General features: G+C 38.5%; 1 protein-coding gene across 1 annotated transcript in view; it reads left to right on the top strand.

The window, feature by feature from the left end:
- The window catches only part of znf827 (zinc finger protein 827), a 95,641-nt gene that overhangs the window by 20,885 nt on the left and 59,594 nt on the right, over window positions 1-15,162 (top strand). The window contains exons 2-5 of the mRNA XM_048607212.1: window positions 3,162-4,175; window positions 5,941-6,113; window positions 8,447-8,936; window positions 12,918-13,157. Of these exons, the coding sequence (XP_048463169.1) occupies window positions 3,162-4,175; window positions 5,941-6,113; window positions 8,447-8,936; window positions 12,918-13,157 (1,917 nt within the window). The remainder of the gene's footprint in view (window positions 1-3,161; window positions 4,176-5,940; window positions 6,114-8,446; window positions 8,937-12,917; window positions 13,158-15,162) is intronic.

Genomic DNA, 15,162 nt, shown 5'->3' with positions numbered 1-15,162 from the left:
GTAAATCCACTTCATTTCAATTATCACTTCAATTGCAAGCAGTACACGTTGAACAACTAGCTGCGTGCCTTCAGTTTCAATGATCAATATACAACTGGAGAAGCTGTTCCTTTGTAACAGGCAGCTGGTTAGGAAGATATCTCGCCATCTGTACAGAGTGAGAGATGACGATCAGACTCATTTGGTCCACAAACCAACAATCAGCGACAACCAATATCATGGAAGCCACACTCGCTAACTAGGGAAAGAAAGTCACCCTAGAATTGAGCAGATGTGAGTGAACGACAGCAACACATGCATATGATTTGAAGACCCACATAGAATCATACAGCATGGAAACAGGCCCTTTGGTCCAACCAGTCCATGCCAAACATAATCCCAAACTAAACTAGCCCACCTGCAAGTTCCTGATCCATTTACCTCCAACTCTTTCTTGTTTGTGCACTTATCCAAATGTCTTTTAAATGATGTAATTGTACCCACATTCACGACTTCCTTTGGAAGTTCATTCCACACACAAACCACCCCCTCTGTAAAAGATTTGCCTGTTATGTCTTTTTTTAAATCTCTCTTCTATTGGTGGGGACAACACAGTGGCTCAGTGGTTAGCACTGCTACTTCACAGCGCCAGGGACCCGGATTTGATTGCACCCTTGGGCAATTGTATATTGTAAACTCCACACATTCTCCCTGTGTCTGCATGGTTTTCACCGGGTGCTGTGGTTTCCTCCCACAGTCCAAAGATGTGCAGGCTAGTTGGCTTGGTCATGCTAAAATTGCCCGTAGTGTGTAGTGATGTGTAGGTTAGGTGGATTAGCCATGGAAAATACAGGCTTCAGTCTGGGTGTGATTCTCTTCAGAGTGTCAGTGTGGACTTGTTGGGCCAAATGGCCTGTTTTCATGTTGTAGGGATTCTTAAATTTCAAAAAAAACCTTGTAAATTCCCCATGCTCAGAAAAAGACAACTGTCATCAACTCAATCTCTCTCCCTCATTATTTTATAAACTTCTATAAGGTTGCCTGTCAACATCCTATGCTCTAGCCTATACAGTCTTCCTATATAACTCAAACCTTCCATGATTTAAGATAGTGCATGTACAGAGACTGACAAAAGTGAGAGACCATCTAGAATTAAAACACTAGGAGACGGTAAGGACTGCAGATGCTGGAAGCTAGAGTTAATAAATAGGGAGCTGGAAAAACACAGCAGGTTAGACTGCATCCAGGGAGCAGGGAAGTCAACGTTGCCCTGCTCCTCAGATGCTGTCTGACTTGCTGTGTTTTTCCAGCTCCACATTTTTTGACACTAGAATTAATACACTAATTTGTTATTGAGTAATTTTCTTTGTTATTCATGGTATTGAGTGACTTATAGCTGCAAATGGTCATGTGTTCTTCTTTTGCTTTATGGAAAGGGGCATGTTTGGAGGAAGGCGTTTATACCTAATTTCCTGGTTGGCTTGATTTAGTCATTTGAACTCTACCCCAGCTGCGTGCCTCCACCTCTGCTGTGAGGCTTTTTTTAAACTTTAGAATGAACAGCCATTAAACACAACATTTGAAGCAATGCTAATTATTGATCTCACTGTCGACCTTTCTTCCCATCTGCCATGGAGCAGCATGTGAAAGAAACATCTAATGTCGGTTAGTCAGATGTTCACACATTTTAGTCTCCACTTCCTTTTAGAGTAAGGAGCCACTGCTTGTGTTACTTGTTCACTATAGTCAGCCTGTTTTACTTTGCATTTCTGTTATTTTTCATTTGGTCATTATTGTGACAAATATGAAGAGAGAATACAAGAATTCAATTTTTGAAGCCAGTACATTATTTTTTTTGGAAAAGAATCAACTTTACCAAAGAATAATCACTTTCTGTGATAATTGCAGTGGCAGTTTGATTTGAGCATTTTACTCATCCCATCCAGAGAAAGTTGTGATCATTGATCTTTTATGGCAAGAGAATAACGACCTTTTGTTTATGCATTTATGATATCAAAAGGGGAAGTCGCAGCTTTAATAAGACTATGCATTTAGTAAGTTAAAGTTAGATGTAGAGAAGAGACAACGTGGAGATTTCATTGTGCTTTAAGTTTGCAGAGTTTTGTTTACTTTCTAACTTGGGGTTTTTAATATATACTATCAGCTCATGATGACAGTCAGAAGCAGTGCTTTAAATTCATTACGTAGTTTTTGAACTTCACCCACACACCTTTTATATGATTACCTTAACCAAAGCCTCATTCTTGGAAAATGGTTAAGGTGTTCTGAGTTATTTGAGAGCATCAGCATTGCCATTGCTGGATGAGACAGGAAACAAAACAAAGGTTAAAGTTATGGGACATTTGTTTGCATCAACTCGTAAAGCTTTACAATTTTGACGAATTGCCTCTCTCTTTCAAAAAACAATTAATTTCACCCTCTGCTCTTTACTCGTGGCCCTACAAATGTCATCTTTTTGAGTATTCATGCATTTCCTTTGAAGGCCACTGTTGACTATTGAACCACCCTTTTTCAGGCAAATTTAATCCAAATTGGAACAATTCACCACATGAAACAATTTATTCATCTCCCCATTGTTCTTTTCCCAATTATTTTTAAATATGTCTCTTTAAGTTACTGACTACCTGCCAATGGAAACAGTTCTTTATGTACTCCATTTCAGCCTCCTATAATTTTGAGCATCTCTAATGACTTTCCCTTTCCCTTCCTCCAAACTAAGGAGAATCACCCATCTTCTCTCTTCTTTGCACATAACTCAATTCCTTCATCCCTGGAACTATTCTAGTAAACTTCCCCACTACATCCTCTTCAAGGTGTTGTCAATCTTCTAAAAATGTAGTGCCCAGAATTAGGTGCAGTGTTTCAGTTGAGGCCCATCCAACAGATGCAGCAGTCGAATCTTTATTTTCAAGCAAGGTTGAATAAAACTGCAAACCTGGCATTTTTGCAACTAATGGCACAACTATTCAATGACTGTTCATGGACTTAAACAAATCAACCAAGGTGGTTCTTGAATTTTGGGAACATTTTTTTTTGTTGTATTGGGCATACGGGCAGATAAATTACCTTGTGGGAATGAAAACACTAAAAATGAGGTTACAGTTTCAATAACAGTATCGTATAATGTTTGACTGTGGTACATCTTCCAATTTCATTTCAAGATGGAAATGAAGATGAAGCAGGAGGAGAACTGGGCGAAGAGGAGAATTGGTTTGGCAATGCCTCTGAAACACCTTCTGAAATCTCCTATTTAGATGTGCAAGAAGACCTTAATGTGTCTCCTGGAAATAAACTGCAAGAAGAGGCAACCTCTCCAGAAAGTTCCTTGGGGAGCACAACTCCCTTAAGGAACTCCTCGGAGCTGCTGATTTCTGAAAATGAACAGTTCAAAGACACTTTGGAAAAACAAGATGTATTGTCACCTGTTCCATCACCGCTGTTGCATGAAATGGGATCCCATATGTTACATAAACCTATGAGTAGCAATTTAAGACGTCTGTTGGAGGCTGGGTCAATCAATTCCAAGCCTGATTTGGTAACTACAGAGAAAGATGATTCTGCAGTTGCTGTTGGTTCAGCTTTGCCTTTGTCACCGTCTTCCACTCACGCACTGCAACTAAGTGCTCTTGCTAGGAAGTTAGCTGCTAAGCAGGAGCAAAGTAATAACTTTAGTCCAAGTAACAACTTTATGTGGAATCAGGATATTTGGTTGCAAAATTCATCATCTTGTAGCTTATCACCTGCTTCAGCTACACAGAAACTGAAGGCTGCTGCAAATGCAGTTCGTCTGGACAAAAGTCTTTCGAGGGAAGAGGAGCCAGTGAGATTTAGTCCATACTCATCGCCTTATAACCCCATAGAAAAGCAGTCTGCTAGTTCTGCATTGGCTGCTCTTTCAAAGAAAGTTAGTGAAAGAAGTTTGTCTTCTGCTCAAGATCATAAGCGTCCAGGAAGCACTTTCCTTTCTCTGGCCTCAATGACCTCATCAGCTGCTCTACTGAAAGAAGTTGCAGCTAGGGCTGCTGGGAATATGTTGGTTGAGCGAAAAAATCAACTGATCCCAGGAGATACCTTGCAGTCTTTGGAAGTGAAACAAGAAAAGCTGATTCCATCAGTTCCAGTCGAGATGTTGTTGCCAACAGCCAAACAGAAAATGCTAAAGTCTACCAATAAAGGTACGTGCTGTCAAAAGTATTATTTGAAGTTCAAATTTGCATGTGATTTTCTTTATTGATTTTGGTACTTTTGATAACTAGCTTTTTTCTTTGTCTTGTGCATGTGTATTGTTGTATTCTCTCGATGTGCCAAGACATAACCTCAATTTAGATGTTAAAGATAGGCAGGCATTTATGTTGAAGCTATGCTCCGGTAACCAGGAAGTGTAGTTGGGGGCAACACTTGCATACCTTTTTTTGTATTTGCATTCTGCCTTGAATACTAGTAGACTATTTGGTAATGGATTGCAATATGGTCCAAGTTTTCCCTTCCCAAGTGCTGGAACTATATCCAAAACATAGAGATTTTTTTAAAAAGGCGCTAGTGTTTTCAAAATGTTTTACAAATCTGTATTATTTCCGATTCCATTTCAAGGTGTTTGTTCCCAGAGCAAGTTCAGATTATTTTTTTTTCAATATCCACCTTTTGACCCCCTGTATCCTCCAGGTAAACTTTGGGGACACTGACAACATCTTTGATCCCACAACAAGCTCAGTGTCTTTGCCATCAATTCCATTCCACATTCCAACCATTGACTGTGGCAAAGCTAGTTGGCAACTTCACCCTGTTTCATCCTTCCCTGAGCTTCCAAACTCTGAAAATGATTGGTTATTTTCACCTCATTGACCATTATCCTTTACATCTGCCTCAGCTCACTTGCTGTTGAAAATTTGATTGTCCCTTTATCATCTCTCTAGTTGACTATTCCAGTACAATACAAACAAAGAGCTGTAGATGCTGGAAATCTGAAACACAAACAGAAAATGCAGGAGAAAATCAGATTTGGCAGCATTAGTAGAGAGAAGCAGAATTAATCTTTCAAGTTCAGTGACCCTTTGTCAGAACTGGAAGTAGTTGGGGAAGGGAGGTATTTATGTCTATGGGTTGAGATAGGAAGAAAGAATAGAGTACATGTTGTGCAGAGAGAGAGAAGAAGAATATGCAAAGAAACAAATCTTTGTTGGTCTATCCCTTTTCTCTGTCTTCTCTTTACTCTACATCATCAATATAAATACCAACCTTACCCCAGCTATTTTCAGTTCCGACAAAGGGTCTGTGGGTGCCACTCTGGTTGTCTTTCAGTATGTAGCTGTGAGCTCATTTTAACAACCCTGCCTTTATTTTAATCTATACCAAGGCTCATTCATACAGCCCTTGTACTCCCTAATGAATGTTGGTTTTGGTCTTCGAGAGCTTATCCCCTCCAACTTCCCATTGCTCTGACTGTGTTTTCTTGTCCATCCATTTACCTCTGCTCCACAATTGGTATCTCTTTAGATAGCTAAGGCCCCACATTCTGGAATTTTGTCACTGAAATGCATTGCTTTTCCGTGCCTTTCTTCTTCAAAGCTCTCTTTACCAAATTTTTGCTGTACCCATTCTGACATCACCACCTCCTTTGACTCAATGTACACCTTTGCTTTAAGCTTCTACATAAAAGGCACTCAAATGCAAGTTCTCATTAGAATCCAAACAATATTATTCTGAACTACTCTCCAATCAGAGGGCGATCATTTCCTAATGCACAGCTTTGGAAAGAGTAACTTAGCACTTAGTTGATCTTTGAGCAGGTGTGCATATAACTCGGAAAGCCAAGAACCGGTTTGGACAACTCTGCTGCTTGAGTTTGCATGGAATTCTTTGGGGTCTTTCATCTGAATAATGGGCCAGGTGGAAATGTATTGCTTCAGCAGCAATTACTTTAAGTCTTATTTTTCTCTACAGTTTCCGAGGAAGAGGGAGGAAAATCCTTCCAGTGCCCTATTTGTGGTTTGGTTATTAAACGTAAAAGCTACTGGAAACGTCATATGGTGATTCATACAGGGCTAAAAAGTCACCAATGTCCACTCTGTCCATTCCGCTGTGCACGCAAGGATAATCTGAAATCGCACATGAAGGTACAATGAAGTGAGGATGTAATTTTATAAATCTGAATGTACTGTTTTACTGTGAAAGAACTTTGCTGATGAAAGCAATTTGGAATGCAAATTCATTGCTTTTTCTTGTTTAATTTTGGAATACAGTATAAGTGTTTTAGATAAATACAGTGATAACTTCAGTAACAACTGACGATCATTGAAACTTAAACTTGATCAATTATAAGAAGTGAATGATGTGTAAGCAATTCTGTAGTTTCTCCAAAACAATTAATCTACAAAGAAAGTGGGAAAAGGACTAGGAATGGACCATATGGACCTAGAAGAGGTGGCTTTTTTAAATATGGTCCTAAAACTAAAATTGCAGAGACGTTAAAATATTGACTAATTACAGACACCTTTTCATCCTAATCTGCAGAATGAAAAATACCAACTTTCAGTCTGGGGTTCTGCCTTTTCATTTTCCTCAAGATATTTCAGGGACCTGATGTTATGGGCACGAGTTGTCTTCTGTTTTCACTTTAAAATTTGTTGATCATTGGCTATCCATCTGATTTGTTCAGAGATTGTATTTGAGATGGATTTTGTCTTCAAATGATGCACAATAGTCCCACCACATCCCAACTAGGCTGCTACACAAGGATCAATGCTAGAAGCTCTGTCAATTTAACCATCTCTTTCTCAACCCAGCCACCAAACCAATGTTTATTGCTATCCTGGTGGAATATTTTATCAGTACAGATAATGGAATTTAGAATATATTTCGCTAGGTATTAAACCTGAGCACGTAATGAAAATTTGAGCTTGTGGATTTGGAGCAAAATCAACTTGTGTCACTTGTTCAATTGAAAATCGAGCTATAAAGCTTTCGGTAAGAGAAAGCTAACATCAAAGTATCAGATTGAAGGTATTTCACTGTTATTGATCAGAGTTTTTAACATGCTTGCTGTAGCTTTTTGCAATATTTCTAAACTAATTTATGTTTGAGTGCCATAATTTTGACTAATATCTAGAATAGCAAAGTAAAAATCAATACTAGGAATAAAATGCTTGTTGTTATGCTTCATTAAATGATTCAGCTTAATTTCCTGAAAAGTCAATATAATCTTTAACCAACAATTTGGTAACGTTGGTGTTATTTCCTGATAAGTGTATCCAAGTGTTTGTGACACTGGAAGAGCTATCAAAACATACAGCAATGTAGGTTCTTTAACAGCTTCAGTCCACTGCACAAAGCCAATAGTTGCGCAGAATCTGGAGAAAAGATCATCTGAATAAGTGGTAGTATTTTACCATTAGGAGCAATCATTATGAAGTTGGTTAAAATACAGTATGATTTAACTTGCGTAATATTGGAAAGGCTGCTAAGGTGCAGGACAAACCAGCTGTGTCATAGACTGGCAAACGTAGCTATATATTCCCTGAGTTCTTCATCTACTGTTTTCTCAATCTTGGAGTTGTTTCCTAAGTGAGAACCTGAACTGAGCTCACTTGCACTATTATCAGGTTGCAGGTTAGAAGGAAGAGTTGACTCCCTGTATTCAGTTTCAGTGCAGTTTTGGCAGCTCTGCAGGTAGGTCACGTATAATTTCTGGACAGACAGTGCAGACCAATACAACAGAATGGGCAATTGCCTTAAAACACATCTTGGCTTCTTCATATCACCGTTTGCTAATCACAGATATTAAGGTTTGGGATTCATTGCCTGATGTGTTTGTTTTAATGTAACAATTTGTTCCGTAAACTGCAACAGTAATCTTCTAAATGGTGCATTCACTTTGGGAAAACTTTTGTCATAGTCATGTGCAACAAACCTCCATGGATGTTCATTGTGATCTTAAAATGAAAAAGAAAATTACAATTATTTAGCAGGAGCTGCAAAAAGAAACATTGGTCAAAATAGAGACTTGATTTGTGATGGGAAATTTTGGGTAATCTAGCCCATATAGTTGTGAGTAGGCTTCATGGTTTGCATGAAAGTTGGTGTTCCAATCAGTTTTGCTAACCCCACCTTGTAACACTCCCTCAATCTATTTTCTGTACAATAGACTTGGCTTTTCAGGTGACATCAGAGAGTCTCCTGGTCTAGTTGTTTTTCAAAAAGATTTTTCGATGCTAGGTAAAGTCATGGGTAATCAATTGTGCAGGAATTTGAGACCGGAATTGTTGTAGCCTTTTTGTTGTATTAACAAGCACATTCGATTCTTTGGCTTGTGTGGATTCTTTTGCCAACGAGGCACTCTAAAGGGAGTTTGTCTGCATTTTACATGGGAAGGAATGAGGGTAAAGGTTTATACTGGAAGCTTTTATCATGTTCTAGCGTTCCCTTTTCAAACAACTTTGTCAATCAGCAGGTTCATCAGCATCAGGATAGAGGTGAAACCTTCCACTGTGAGCTTTGCCCTTTCACCTCATCTCGTCATTTCAGTTTAAAACTTCACATGCGCTGTCATCAGCACTTTCCCAGAACCGAGGTGAAGGTCAAAGAAGAGATTACTGAATCTGAGGTCACAAGGACACTTTCTAATGAGACTGCTGATAAGAAGAAAAAGGGAACAGAATTGCTTGGGAATACACTGAACATTCAGGACCATCTTTTCTATGAAACAAAAGCAGAAAACTACAAGGTATCTGCTGTTCCATTGAAATCAGTTAAGGAGGAACCCAGTGATGTGAATGTCATCAGTGTGTCATTAACAGATAGTCATGTGTTTGGCAAAAGACCAGAGGCAATTCAGCAGTGTGCAGCAAATCCATCAGAATCCTCTGACCTTACAGACAATCAAGATGCCTTTCCCCTGAGTCAAGACATTTCTGCAACAGACTTTCTTCTGAAGTTATCAGGTATTTATTTTTTTGTGTACTTAAATGTAGCATTATTTCCTTCTTTTCAACTGGTGATAGTTTTTAACCCTCTAAAGGAGCTTGCCTCATTTTATATCGTAGAATCTCTACAGTGGGGAAGAAGGCCATTCAACCCATTGAGTCCATTCAACCCTACCCCTGTAACCCTGCATTTCTCATGATTAATCAACCCAACCTACACATCCCTGGACAGTATGGGCAATTTAGCAGGGCCATTCCACCTAACCTGCACATCTTTGGACTGTGGGAGGAAACCAGAGGCCCCGGAAGAAACCCACACGCAGGGAGAACGTGTGGAGTTTGCGTATTCAATCGCCCGAAGGTGAAATTGGACCCAGGCCCCTGGCTCTGTGAGGCAGCAGTGCTAACCACTGTGCCACCAAATTATTCAATTTAAAGCATCACAACTGTTATTTAGTTTTTCTTGAATTTAATAAGAGTTAATCATTCGTGTATTTCCCTGTTGTATCAGTAAGTTAGGCCGTTTAGCAGTGAAATTAGTGAAAATCTGGAATTGTCTACCCAAAATGGCAATCAGTGTTGGATCAACTGAAATTTTCACGTCTCGGTGAAATCATTTTGTTAATTCAAGTATCAAGAAAAATTTGATCAAAGCAAGACTGACATACGAATCAAATGTGATGGAATAGATTTGAGAGGCTTAATTGACAAATTCTGTTCCTGTAGAAGTATTCAACTTCCTCCAAATCCAAAAATTGAATATAGATAGAATGGCCCAGACCTTCAGGCCAGCGGCAAAGTGGAGGTCTGCACATACTGACTGTGTTTTAAAATCTATTTACCTACTTTTTACAGTGGAACATTCTTTCCCAGCTGCAGCACAGATTCGTCAGGAAGGCTTAGTGGCTAGTCACAATCCCAGTAATGGGTGGAGCCCACTCGGACACATTGCAGCTTCCAGATTCAAGTGTAACTGGGCTATCTGGAAACTGCAGAGCTGTTGTTGCCCTCCGTAATAGTCAACATCTACATTTGTTATCATTGGCACTGAAAAAATGGGTCAGTACGATTTACGGTTAGCATTAAATGGCAGATATCTCCTCCAATTCTCTCACTATGTCAAGTTAACCTCACTTTAAGGAATTATTTGTAGAATCAGAGACCTACAGCACAGAAAGTATCCATTTGGCCATCACATCTGTGCAGTCAAAAAACCCACCTAACTATTCTAATCTTGTTTTCCAGCACTTGATCCATAGTCTTTGTGCCTTGACATCGCAATGCACATCTAAGTACTTTTTAAATGTCATGAGGGTTTCTGCCTCCATCATCCTTAGAGGGTGCATTCCAGATTCACAGCACCATTTATTTATTTATTTATTGATTGATTAATCGATCATCCTCTGTTTGAAATTTTAACAAACCTGCATTACTAAAGGGTCTAAGTGTCAATCCAGATTTGAGTTCCTGTCTCGAGGAATTGTGATTGCTTAACACTGTAAGCATTGAGTCTATCGACAGAAACTCCAATTTTAGCTGTGTTCTAATGTTACTCTACCTTTTTTTTTGTTTCAGACCTTTTTTAGTTATATAACATTATGTAATATTCAGTGTAACAAATCTTTTGTTAGACTGCTCAAAAAAACTTCAATTTATTTCAGTTATGCTTGCCTATATATTTAATGATGGGGAGACTTGTGAAAGTGTTGCATGTGGCATTCAGAAACTACATCAAAACCAGAAAAGCATAGGGTACAAGAAAGTCAGCGTTGGATATGCAGGATAAATCTACAGGTTCTAATTTCTGTTCTGTTTTCCAGTTTTGTAATAACTTTTCTCTGTGACTGTAAGCAATGTTCCCTCATATTTTTGGTGTGCCTGCACAGATTTCATAAGGGATTTTTAGACACGATTGGAAGTTTTTCGGTGGAAGACAATCAAATATGTACAGCTTTTTCAGTCTTTTTAGTTGCTGCATGGGTACTTGAATGCACAGCTTAGAGGGAGCATTGGTTATAAACATAACTATAAGCAATAGTGCTGGGACTTTTAATTTGCCTGTTGCTGTTTTCAAGTTGAATTGATGTGGGGGAAACTATTCATTTGACCTCAACTTTAGATAGTTTGATTCTTCGCAAAAATATTTGAATAACTATTTCTCAATTAGGGCTGGTAAATGTATGAAAAACAAGGGGACTGGATAGATTAGTGAATCCAAATTAGTGAAACCTTCAGTATGTGTTGTGTGATTGGGAGGTGAGGGCAAAGAGGCAGCATATTACTGATGATAAATGAATATTAGAAATAGGTAGATATTGAGAATGTCCAAATTTAAGTCTAATAGGGCCATTACGTCTTTCTATATTTGGAATAGCACATGTCTTGATACAAAAATAAAAATGAATCGAACACAACTGGTAAGAATAGTTCATCTTTTATTGAGCTGTGAGGTTGATTGGTCAGACACGAGGCAATTGATGCTAGCCTTACAATGAGCAGATATCTTGTGAAAGACTTTGTTCTGTGAAACTTCTGATAGATTGGGTTGTGGAAAACATGTGAATGCTCTGACCTAAAGATGGTATACCAAGTGAATAATTCACCAAAAGCAATCTTTTTGGTTGCTCATTGTCTCATAAGAAGAGAATATTGTACAAGAAAATAATTAAAATTTGTGGAATGAGAAAGATCTTTGCACCAGTAGAAGCTAAAATTTTCTAACAATTGAATACAATGTCACAATTTCAGCATCCATCCTTTTCTGAATGTCTGTGATATTTAGTTTCTTTTGAACGCCCGACATGTTCCAAATGTTTGTTTGCAATTACTTGTCACTAATTTATTTAGCTTCCCTCTGGTCCTACATTTTGAAATAATAATCTCAAAGAAGTTCACCTTAACATTTGGATAACCTCTTAAGTTCCAGAAGATCTTTTAACTGCTAACATGAGGGAAAAAAAAATATTTTACTAAAATGTTACAAAATACCAATTAAAAATTTAGAACTTTAAAATGTCATCAAGAAATAAACATGAGAAATGAAAAAAATCTCAATTTTCCTGGATAAATCGGAAAAACAGGAAATACTAGGAAACCTCAGCAGGTCTGGCAGCATCTTTGGAGAGAAAGCTGAATTAACATTTTGGGTCCAGTGACCCTTGAAGCTGAAACATTAACTCTCTTTTCTCTCCACAGATGTTGCCAGACCTGTTGAGTTTTCCTAGCAATTTCTGTTTTTGTTTCTGATTTCCAGCATATACAGTTCTTTGGGTTTTTGTTTTAATCCTGTATATACAGTGTTGAATCATAAAGTGGAGTCCTACCTCCACAAATGGCTCAATATTTTAACTCCTATTTGGACTACTAAGCCATACAGACCTGAGGAATCCCAGGTTTAAAATAAAGTCTACATTGAATCAGTCATTTTTAGTGAGTGCATTATAATTGCACTTGGTCTTTCCGAAAAAGAATGGAAAAATCATTTGGTTTTTCCACCTGAGGTTTTTTGGTAGTAACCTCTGAAGTGGAGATGCTGGGTGAGAGCAGATTTAGATTTAGCTAATGATACCCCCCGCTAACTTTCCAAAACTATTTTTATGAAATGAACTTTATGCTCAGTGACACGGTCTTTCTCCCAGCAAGACTGCAATGCAGGAATTCTAGTCTTTTTCAACATTTATTTCCATCCATTGTTTAGTAGGCTGCATTGCCCTTAATTTTCTGACTCCAAAAATACACTCCTAGCGGGCAAGCTTGCAAATCCACCTTTCACTGTACATAATATCTTCAACTGCCCATGAAACCATGCACCTGAGTCAGCAACTTGATCATCTTCCTGTAAAATTCAAAACTTTCAGCCTGTATGCATTAAGGATAACCTTTTGTGCTTAATCAATAATCTTTAGCATAGCCCATAAGGCAGCAAATGCACTGTGCCTATAAATAAAAGTCAAACCCTGTAGTGCTATACTCATGTGTTTTGCTCTTTTGAATTAACAGCTGCAAACCAAAGGGGGTCTTTAACTCCAAAGTTTAAAGCTAAAGATGAGCTTAAAGAGAAGTTACCGCCTGATCCCATTCTTTCACCGCAGTCTGGTTATCTATTTGGCAACAAGTCACCAGTGACACAGGAACCTCCTGAGAAATCAAAGAAGATCTCTGAAGTCACTGCTGCTTCAGAAATGTTCAACCAGGATATGTCTTGTAAAGTGGCATCGGAGCTGCTGTTTAAACTGTCAGGTATTTGTCTCAAATCTTCTGTCAGTTTTAAGTGTGCCGGTGATCTTTGCAGTGCTGAGTACCTTCTTTTTGGCTTTGAATAGACTTATTTTGGTAAGTGACAGAACATAACCTCAAGGGTTATCTAGTCCCATGGAATAAAATACGTACTGATTTATTCCCCATCAGAACTATATTGAGATGTTAAAAAGCTGGCAGAATCACATGAGAAGAACTGTAATGTCATACTTGGATAGCATTTAGTATCTTCAAGATAATATTGCCAAATATCCAGTGGTAGTCTGGAACCTATCTGTCATTTATAAGGTGCAAAGTCATAGAGTCATACAGCATGGAAGCAGACAAGTGGCAAAAAATTTTTTTTTAAAAAGTGAGATCTTATGAAGAAAATTTTTTTAAAGTGCATTATTAATGTTACCACAGTTCATTTCCATATTTATTCCCATGCTATATCCATCCATTAGGTGCTGTCTGCAAATTTACTGTGTCACCTGATATGCTTCCAAAGGTTCAATGGAATCTCCCCTTGCCAAACAGTTGACTGTTCTGTCTGTCCACATTGATAAGCAGCAGATCATGCTGGGATTTTTCTTTTAAATCGATGATGATTAGCAATTTAGTTTTTTGTTTAACTTCTGGTTTATTTTGTGAAAGGATGTTGCTCGATACTGCTATTTTTGTATTTGTTAATGTTGAGAAATATTGTGTTAAATTAGAAACAGCTTTCAACAATGAAGTACATACCCATGGATATCCTGGTAAAGGCAAAGCCTATCTCCTGTGCAAGGACCCTTAGTCTGGAGGGTTTGGTAGAGGAGAAATGTAAGCTTACAAAGCAAGAGGATATGGCAGAATTACAGGGCAGCTATTTGGGTAACAATATCCAGGGTGGGACAGGAAGGGACAGAATACAAACATCGGAAACCAGCAGGGTCAAAAGGGGAAATAGTGGTAAAAGGCAAAAGCAATGGTTCTTTACTTGAATGCATGTAGTTTTTAGAACAAAATAGGTGAATTACCCAAAAAATACATTAATGTGTATAACCTTAGACAGATATGGTTACAAGGGGATCAAAGCTGAGAACGAAATATTCAGGATCTCTTTTTGAAAGGACAGCAGGAAGGAAAAATTGGGCTAGCATTGTTGGTATGGGATGGAATAAGTATGACAGCAAGAAATGATCTTGAATGGGAAATTCTATAATTTATACAGGTGGAAGTAAGAAACTTAGAAGGAAGTAAAAAGTTAGTAGTAATCTATGGACCCTCTATAGCTACACAGTGAGACAGAATAAGCTGGGAGATAATGGGAGCATGTAACAAAGGTTGTACATTAATCCTGGGGGAACTTCAGTCTTCTGGAATAGTCCAATTGGTAAGCGAAACTGTGAGAAAGATATGAATTCATAGATCATATTCTGAACAGTTTCCAGGAATAAAATGTTTTAACAAAGATCTGTAGCTCAGGTTGCGGTTGGAGTTGTTGGTTGGTTTGCCAAGCTGACTGGTTTTCGTGCAAACGTTTCGTCTCCCTTCGAGGTAACATCGTCAGTGCTGTGTAGCCTCCATTGAAGCACTGTTGTTCTGTCTCACTCTGAACTTATATGGTCTGGTCTGTCATAGTGGGCAGTCTTGTTTCCGGTTTTGTACCATAGTGGTATGTAGATGCACAAAAACAAGGAGGGACACCACTACAGAGTCTTTGCAAACAATGGTTATCCTAACAGCTTTGTCCGCCGATGCCTGGCAAACAAACAACACTTTTTAAAAAAAAAAAAAAAACTGCACGCCCCCAACACACTGGCCACCCTACCCTGTGTTAGAAACACATCAGAACTGACTACAAGACTCCTATGACCTTTTGGAATAAGGATAGCACACAAACCAACAGCCACACTTTGCCAGTTACTCTCAAAGACGAAAGACCCCATGCCCACAAGAAGCAGGACAAATGTGACATATAAAATACCATGCAGCAACTGCGAGAAACACTACATAGGACAGA

Source organism: Rhincodon typus, chromosome 1 (assembly GCF_021869965.1).
Source record: "Rhincodon typus isolate 14 chromosome 1, sRhiTyp1.1, whole genome shotgun sequence".
Classification (NCBI taxonomy): domain Eukaryota; kingdom Metazoa; phylum Chordata; class Chondrichthyes; order Orectolobiformes; family Rhincodontidae; genus Rhincodon; species Rhincodon typus.
The sequence above is the reverse complement of the archived record's forward strand: the minus strand, read 5'-3'. Positions and strand labels throughout refer to the sequence as shown.